We start from the raw sequence: 9,198 nt of genomic DNA, 5'->3' as shown, positions 1-9,198 counted from the left end.
TGTTTGTTCTCTCGGTTCCACAGAACATTTCCCTGAGGCAGCAGCACCACTGGGGCACAGCCGACCCCAACTTCACCTCCAGGTACGCGGCGGCCTAGGCGGGCGGGCGGTCCCGTGTATGGGGCTCCCTGAACACGATCTGGGAACGTGGGGCCGAGATCCAGACTCCTTCCCTCCAAGGACAGGAAGGCCAGAAAAATCGGCAACGCCTTCCAAATGGTGGTTCCTCAAAAAATTAAACATAGGCTTGCCACGCGGCCCGGCAACCCCGCTTCTGGGTCTACACCCGGAAGAATGGAACTCAGGGGCTCGAACAGATACGTGCACACCCGTGTTTACATCAGTGGAAGCAACCCCGTGTCCACAGACGGCCGGGTGGAGGGAGAGGGTGTGGGCCATCCACGCGCTGGGATGCGACCCGGCCGCAGGAAGGAAGGACATCCGGCCACCTGCCACCACCTGGACAGACCCTGAGGACACTGTGCGCGGTGACAAGACACAGAAGGACACGTCCTGCGTGAGCCCACTCACCGGGGTCCCTAAAATATACATTTCAACACGCTTTAATTCTAGATATGGAATTTTCTATCACCATATCATAGAATTGAAATTTCCTAAGACCTTAGAACTAAAGTATTCTAGGGGCGCCTGGGGGGCTCAGTCGGTGAAGCATCCGACTTCGGCTCAGGTCATGATCTCACGGTTCCTGAGTTCAAGCCCCGCGTCGGGCTCTGTGCTGACAGCTCAGAGCCTGGAGCTGCTTCGGATTCCGTGTCTCCCTCTCTCTCAGCCCCTCCCCCATTCTCTCTCTCTCTCTCAAAAATAAACATTAAAGGGGCGCTTGGGTGGCTTAGTCGGTTAAGCGTCCGATTTTCACTTAGGTCATGATCTCGCGGTTCGTGGGTTCGAACCCCGCGTCGGGCTCTGTGCCGACTGCCAGCTCAGAGCCTGGAGCCTGTTTCAGAGTCTGTGACTCCCTCTCTCTCTGACCCTCCCCTGCTCACGCTGTCTCTCCCTCTCTCCTAGAAATAAATAAAGCATTAAAAAAAATTTTAAAAAAACATTAAAAACATTTTTTAAATCAATTTTTATGCACTTGGCAATTAAAAAAAATCAATCGGATCTCCCGGTAGAGATTTTCAGACCACGTGCTCAAACCATAATCCAACAAAACTAGAACTGAATGGCCAGAAAAACAAAACCAATGACAAAAAGCCCCTTTTCTTGGAAATTAAGAGATACTTTTATAAATAACCTTTGAATCTTAGAACCCTACAGCTGAAATATATGCAGAGGAAAATTGGTACCCTGAGCATTTTTATTTTAGGGGGAAAAATAGACTAAAGAGGCATGAAGTAACTATTTAACTTAAATAACCAGGGGAACCACACAAAAAGGGGATTAAACATGATGCGATCTGAAATGTACTAAACAGCAAAAAGACAGGATAAAGTCAAAAAGACACACAAACCTGGTTGTTCAAAAGACCAGCACACGAAGTGAGACCCCGCAACCCTGACGAAGGAAGGGAGAATTGAAATAGACAGTAGGAACAGAAAATGACAAGTGTGGATACTTAGGAAAGAACGAGGGGAAGGGCTTCATCCAACTCAAAACTCCTGCACAGCAAAGGAAGCCGTCCGCAAAATGAAAAGGCAGCCCGCTGCCTGGGAGAAGATGCTGAAATCCAAAACATGTAAAGAACCCCCAGAACTCAATAACAGTGATGAGAACCCGATGAAAACGTGGGCAGAAGATCTGCACACACGCTTTTTCAGAGAAGACCTCCGGATGCGCAACAGACACGTGAAAAGATGCTGCACGTTGCTCATCATCAGGGAAATGCAGGTCGCAACCAGAATGAGACGCCACCTCATACCTGTCACAGAGGCTACAGTCAACAACCCAAGAAATGACAAGGGTTGGCAAGGACGCGGAGAAAGGGAAACCTTCTCACACAGTTGGCGGGAACGCAAACTGGTGCGGCCACTCCGGAGAACGGTACGGAGGCTCCTCAGAAAATTAAACATAGGCCCTCCGTGCAATCCAACAATTCCGCTTCTGAGTATTTGAAGAAAACAAAAACACTAATTTGAAAAAATGCACGCACCCCTTTGTTTCCTGCAGCATCACTTACAATAGCCAAATTATGGACGCAATCTAAGATTCCATCTCTAGGAGAATGGATGAAGAAGATGAGGATGTGTAAATAGATAGATAGATAGATAGATAGACAGACAAACAGATATACACACACATACATACCTACAATGAAATATGACTCAGCCTTGAAAGGAATGAAATCTTGCCATTTATGGCAACATGGATGGACCTTGAGGGCATTAGGCCAAGTGGAATAAGTCCATCAGGGAAAGAGAAATACTGTGATCTCACTTACACGTGGAATCTAAAAAACAAATAAATGGACAAACAAAACAAAACCAGGCTCAAGGATGCAGAGAAAAAGCTGATGGCTGCCAGAGGAGAGGGCGCCAAGGTGAAGGGCATCAAGAGGTACAGACTACCAGTTATAAAATAAAGAAGTGGTGGGGATGTATTGTATGGCTGGGGAGTACAGTCGATAATATTGTATTAACTTTGTATGGTGGCAGACGGTAACTAGACTTAACCGTGATGATTGGTTTGCAATGTACGCAAACATTAAATAACTATATTGGACACCTGAAACTAAGATGATATTGTATTTCTTTTTTTTTTTTAATGTTTTATTTATTTCTAGGAGAGAGAGAGAGACAGCGTGAGCAGGGGAGGGTCAGAGAGAGAGAGGGAGTCACAGACTGAAACAGGCTCCAGGCTCTGAGCTGGCAGTCAGCACAGAGCCCGACGCGGGGCTCGAACCCACGAACCGCGAGATCATGGCCTAAGTGAAAGTCGGACGCTTAACCGACTAAGCCACCCAGGCGCCCCCGTATTTCTTTTTTTAAATGTTTTTATTTTTTGAGAGAGAGACAGACAGAGATGAGTGGGGGAGGGGCAGAGAGAGAGAAGGAGACACAGAATTTGAAGCAGGCTCCAGGCTCTGAGCTGTCAGCACAGAACCTGACATGGAGCTTGAACTCGTGAACCGTGAGATCATGACCTGAGCCAACGTCAGATACTTAACCGCCTGAGCCCCCCAGGTGCCCCAAAATGATATTGGATTTCAATTATACTTCAATGAGAAACAGAATAAGAAAACATTATACATAGCTAGGTGATAATAAAGTTGGAAGTCTGATGCTGTTTTCAATAAGTTACTATATGTAAATGAACAAAACTTACTCAAGAAGAGGTAGAAACTCAAGGGAGGGTGGGGCCACCATGTGTGAGCAGAGGGTCTCTGTCAGTATTCTGGAACAAATGGATAAATGGATGGATGAACAGACAGATGGACGGACGGATGAACAAATGGAGGCATGGAGGGATAATGGATGGATGATGGATGATGGATGGATGGATGGATGGATGGATGGATGGATGGATAGATGATGACTGGATGATGGATGGGTGGATGATGGATGGATGATGGATGGATGATGGATGGATGATGAATGGATGATGGATGGATGATGGATGGATGGATGGATGATGGATGAATGGATGGATAGATGGATGATGGATGGATGGATGGATGGATGGATAAGTAAACTGACAGGTCAGTGATTATTTTTAACCCCGATACAATTCGTGACACTGGTGTACAATAATGCACACTCCCGTTGCCTTGCAGCATAAAGAGACCCACAGTATCTACCATCACTCTGGACGTAGCCAACAAGGAAGTTTCATGTGTGGACCTCAAGCCACTGGTATGTCTCAAATTTTCACTGTCCCATATTCTTTGCTGTTAGTGTTAAGAATAATGGTGGAGGGGGGCGCCTGGGTGGCTTAGTTGGTTAAGCGTCCGACTTTCGCTTAAGTCATGACCTCGCAGTTGTGGGTTCGAGCCCCGCGTCGGGCTCTGTGCTGACTGCCAGCTCAGAGCCTGGAGCCTCTTTCAGAGTCTGTGACTCCCTCTCTCTCTGACCCTCCCCTGCTCACGCTGTCTCTCTCTCTCTCCTAGAAATGGATAAAACATTAAAAAAAAAAAAAAGAAGAAGAATGGTGGTGGGTCTCCACTGGCTTTTCCCTGAGGGGCTGGCTGAGCCCATGCTCAGGATTTGAAAATGGAGGTGATCTGGTCCCAGTTGCCAAGGTCACTCTTCCCCCTACCAACAGCACCCCCAGGTCTGCCCCTCAAGACTCACCAGCCTAGGAGCAGGTGTCTCGTCTCATTCCTTGTTGGTCATCCCCAGAACACCTCTAGCCAACTCTGGTGACAGCACTCCTCAGTGCTCCCCAAAGAGCCAAAAACAGCACACATCCACACAGAAACGTGCACACCAATATTCACGGTGGCATTATTTGTAAGAGTCAAATGGTGGAAGCAATCCATATGTCCACTGATCGAATCAATAAATGCAGTGCAGCCCATCCACAACACTGGACTACCCGCCAGCCTTCAAAGGGAAGAACGTTCTGACACCCACCATAACGTGGTGTTCTCTCTCTGTCTTGTGCTTTCTAGATTCCCTTTTACATCTCTGAGGCTGCCACCACACCCCAATTTGAGAAGCAGGTCCCTAGGGAGGTCAGGCTAACCCCCAAATTGCTCTTTCTCTCTTTTCTCCTTTCTGTTTACTGAAGCCCGTTCATTCATTCATTCATTCATTCATTCATTCATCCATCCATCCATCCATCCATGCCCCTTGCCTTCTACATGCCAAGCATTGTCCTGCATTTAAATTGTCCAACCTCTGGTCGGACCGAAGATGTAAGCTAGTGCTGGGGGACTTGCCGCACCACAAGGCCCTGGCAGCCTCTTAGGGCTTGAGCTCCGTGGGGCCAAGACTGGGTCACCATGTCAGGATCCGGGCACCCCATTTCCCATCTCTCCTGGGTTTGAGTGTCCCCACGCGAGTCTCTACCGCAGCAAGGCTGTCAGCGGACCTCACTGACCCCAGTCACATCCCTGCCTCTCTCCTCTGCAGACGGCACTCATCTCAGTGGGCTGTGAGCAGGGGAAAAAGATCGTCATTCAAAAGTAAGTGTGTTGATATCAGGGCAGGGACTGGGGACGGGACAAGCTTGGTCACTATTGTTTCACAACCGTTGAAGTCGGGTGACATTTTCCTGTGTACTTTTGTGTATGGTTAACATTTCCATAAGAAATAGTTAAATAATGGGGCGCCTGGGCAGCTCAGTCGGTTAAGCATCTGACTTCGGCTCAGGTCGTGAAATCACGGTTTGTGGGTTCGAGCCCCGCGTCGGGCTCTGTGCTGACAGCTTGGAGCCTGGAGCCTGTTTCTGATTCTGTGTCTCCCTCTCTCTCTGCCCCTCCCCTGCTCGTGCTCTGTCTCTCTCTGTCTCTCAAAAATGAATAAATGTTAACAAAAATAAAAAAAAAAGAAATAGTTAAATAATGAATACTGACAGGCTGAGTTTGTGTTTTTGACATAGTGGCCTCCCCTTGATATTTACATTTTGCCCTCTTTCCTAATCATGTGCTCGTTCTTCTTCTTCTTTTCTTTCTCTCTCTCTTTTTTCTTTTTTTTTTTTTACTGTTCTCTTTCTTTTATGAGTTCCTGAATTCCTCATCTTGATTAAAATTGCTTGTGGTTTTTGCTTTTAATTGGTTGCTGAAATCTAGGGGGAGCTTTGCCTCCACTACACATAGTTACCCCCCGGAATGAAGCCATGAGGCTCCACGGCAGAAAAAAGAAAGAAACCAGAGATCGGCCAAATCGCCATACTTTCCCCCTGCAGGCAGTGGTGTGCTGGTAACTGGGTAACAACCAGCTCTGGGTGGAGGGGGAAGCCCTGAATTGTCCTACTTGCCAATTCCTGCGGTGGGATTACGCCCACCATGTGGATTTCAAGTACCAACATGAATGATCCACTGGCCCACAAAATTCTGGAAGATTTAATGCCTGGCTCTCAGGAGCTAGTCGGGGCCAGCTTTACTGCTCCATGCTCAAGGGCAGTAATAAACACAGGTGATGATTTTACCACATTTCCCCCAAATGGAAACATTCTGTTGAATCAACGAATTATATATTTATATGCAGGGACATAATGTGCAGGGAACATTTTTTTAAAACAATATACAAATAGCTTTCGCCATAAAGAGAGTGGGGAAGATATTTGCCACATGCATAACCAGCACAGGACTTGTAGCTAGAATTTATTTATTTCTTAAGATTTTATTTTGCGGGGAGGGGGGGGCAGAGGCACCTGGGTGGCTCAGTCGGTTAAGCATCCGACTCTTGATTTCAGCTCAAGTCATGTTCTCACGGGTGGTGAGTTCGAGCCCCTGTCAGGCTGTGCACTGGCTACGCAGAGCCTGCTTGAGATTCTCTCCCCTTCCTCTCTCTGCCCCTCTCCCACTTGTGCTCTCTCTCTAAATAAATAAACATTAAAAATATTTTATAAAAAACTAAAAATATATATATATATTTTAATTTTTAACGTTTATTCATTTTTGAGAGACAGAGACAGAGCACTAGCGGGGGAGGGGCAGAGAGAGAGGGAGACACAGAATCCAAAACAGAATCCACAGCCTCGCTGTAAGCACAGGGCTCGATGTGGGGCTTGAACTCCCAGACAGCGAGATCATGACCTGAGCCGAACTCCGACGCTCAACCAACTGAGCCACCCCGGCGCCCCTATTTTATTTTTTTTAAGCTAGACCCACTGGGGTCTTGAACTCATGACCCCCAAGATCAAGTGTGGCACACGCTATGGAGACTTTATAAAGAATTCCTACCAATTAATAATTTTTAAATGTTTTTTTTAATTATTTTTTTTAATGTTTTATTTATTTCTAGGAGAGAGAGAGAGAGACGGCATGAGCAGGGGAGGGACAGAGAGAGAGGGAGTCACAGAGTGAAACAGGCTCCAGGCTCTGAGCTGGCAGTCAGCACAGAGCCTGACGCGGGGCTCGAACCCACGAACTGCGAGATCGTGACCTAAGCGAAAGTCGGACGCTCAACCGACTAAGCCACCCAGGTGCCCCACCAATTAATAATTAAAAAAAAAAAACAAACTAATGTTTTAAAAGGGCAAAAGTCTTGAACAGGCACTTCCAAAAAAGAAACGAGAAAGAAATCCAATGGCTGGTAAGCATATTTAAAGGGGCTGGAAATGTGGCCAGCCTCACTTCCTAGGGAAAAGAAAATGAAAACTTTTATTAGAGACTGTCACTCTCATCCACCAGCATGGTGACATTTCCAAAGCCAGGCCAGTAGCAAGTACTGGTAAGGACGCAGAGCCCAAACGCACAGGCTTTGCAGCGGGTATGCACATTTTTCAGCTGCTTTTAGAAAACACAGCTTTTGACCCAGCAATTCCAATCATGCACATTTACATTGGCAAGGGTTCCAGAATGTTCTCAGCAGCATTATTCCTAATAGCTCCAAGCTGAAAGCAAGCCAGCTCGAATCCATTGAGAGGAAATAAACAGGTGCAGTGGCTTGATGCAATGGACGATCAGGGCCGTGTGCCAGGGATGTGGAACAGAAGACACGAAATAACACACACAGCAGGATTCTAGTCCTTAAAAATCCAAAACCAGGCAAAAATAAACCGTATTGCATAAAGAGGCAGACACAGATGTAACACTACAAAGAAAATTCAGGAAATGATGATCTCAAGAGCCAGGACACGCAGCCCTAGGTCCTGGCCTCTGACATCGTTCTCCGAGCTCAGGCTCCTTGGAGATTCTGGGCCCGGCAGGGAGGACAGAAGTAAGAAAGTTCTCAAAAATCAAACCAGCGGGGGTGGGGTGGGGGGAGTATGCGGGCCCAGGGGAAGAATTCACAATCCTTTGGTGCTGCGTGGGGTTCAGAAGCTTCTCGGGGCACCTGGGTGGCTCAGTCAGTTAAGTGTCCGACTTCGGCTCAGGTCATAATCTCACAGTTTGTGGGTTCAAGCCTCGTGTCGGGCTCTGTGCTGACAGCTCAGAGCCTGGAGCCTGTTTCGGATTCTGTGTCTCCCTCTGTCTCTGACCCTCCCCTGCTCATGCTGTCTCTCTCTCTCTCTCTCTCTCAGAAATAAAAAAACATTTTAAAAAATTAAAAAAAAAAAAAAGAAGCTTCTCACCGCTTCTTCTCGCTTGCAGCGAAATCTCGGCCTGTCACAACGGCATCCTGGATCCCGTGGGCCTTCAGGACAACTACAGCTACGTCATCGAGAAGTGAGCCTGAGGTTGCCCTTGGTGCTCCCCCCCTTCCACGATGGTCCCCCAGCCCCAAAGACAACCCAGAAATCGGTTTTAAATTGCTATCACGGGAATAGCAAAGGAGGGAAGCCAGGGCGGGGAGGGGGGGGCACAGGGAGGGGTCGTGCCAGGCCTGCGGGGGGCCAGTGCGATGTGACGGGGCCTGGGTCTGCCCGCCTACCGGGCCACCCTTCTGCCACCTTGCCAGCCTGCCACCAGCTTTCGGGGCCCGGGCACCTGTTCCGCTGGGCCGGCAGTTAGCCCGATGCTGTCCGCCAAGGCAGGAGGGGGTGAGGGCCAGGGGGAGCTTCTGTGCAGTGCAGCTGGTCCCTGGGGCCACCGAGCGGGCACGGGGTGGCACAGGTGGGCCTTGGTCCTTCTCGGAACCCGGGGAACAGAGAGCTTTCGACCCCCAGCATGGAAGACACGCGTGTGTTTTGTGCACCACAGCCCCTCAGATACAAGCCGGGGAGTCCATCACCTACCTGTCCACACCCGCAGCCAGGGCCCAACCTAGCCATTGAGCCTGCAGTCAGACCTTGGGGGGCACGGACGGGGCACGGCGGGGCCGCGGGGCCTCCAGGTTAATGACCCGACGCACTCGGAGAGATACAGAGAGCCTGAGAGGCAGAGACAGGAGGAGAGACAGGGACTTGGACAGAGAGAGAGGAGAGACAGAGATTTATTTTAAGGACTCGGTCCACCCGACTGCTCAGGCCTGGCAGCCCACAGTCTGATGGGGGCGGCTGGCGGCGCCCGGAAACAAGCTCTAGTCAGAGGAAGCTCCGCTCTCTGCCTAGGGAAGCGTATGACCCCAACTTCCAGGGACAGATGTCCCACGAAGACCTGGTGGTTTACTACCGGTACGAGAAGCTGGGCTGCCCGCACCTCGTCTACTACAACACCCCCTGGAGGCCGGTGGTGGAACTGTAAGCCCGCGC

The 9,198-nt window shown here is 49.1% G+C and overlaps 1 protein-coding gene across 4 annotated transcripts in view; it reads left to right on the top strand.

The window, feature by feature from the left end:
- Nucleotides 1-9,198, top strand: part of CATSPERD (catsper channel auxiliary subunit delta) — a 40,933-nt gene that overhangs the window by 24,795 nt on the left and 6,940 nt on the right. For 3 of the 4 annotated variants that reach the window (XM_077779185.1, XM_077779337.1, XM_077779108.1), the window contains 5 exons: nt 24-82; nt 3,731-3,809; nt 5,031-5,083; nt 8,159-8,233; nt 9,058-9,186. In XM_077779185.1, coding sequence (XP_077635311.1) covers nt 24-82; nt 3,731-3,809; nt 5,031-5,083; nt 8,159-8,233; nt 9,058-9,186 — 395 coding nt within the window. The remainder of the gene's footprint in view (nt 1-23; nt 83-3,730; nt 3,810-5,030; nt 5,084-8,158; nt 8,234-9,057; nt 9,187-9,198) is intronic. The other variant, XM_077779258.1, reaches the window with a different exon arrangement.

This window comes from Crocuta crocuta, unplaced genomic scaffold (genome assembly GCF_008692635.1).
Source record: "Crocuta crocuta isolate KB4526 unplaced genomic scaffold, BGI_CrCroc_1.0 scaffold110, whole genome shotgun sequence".
NCBI classification, from domain to species: Eukaryota; Metazoa; Chordata; class Mammalia; order Carnivora; family Hyaenidae; genus Crocuta; species Crocuta crocuta.
Note: the sequence above shows the minus strand (reverse complement) of the source record. Positions and strands in the feature narration are given on the sequence as shown.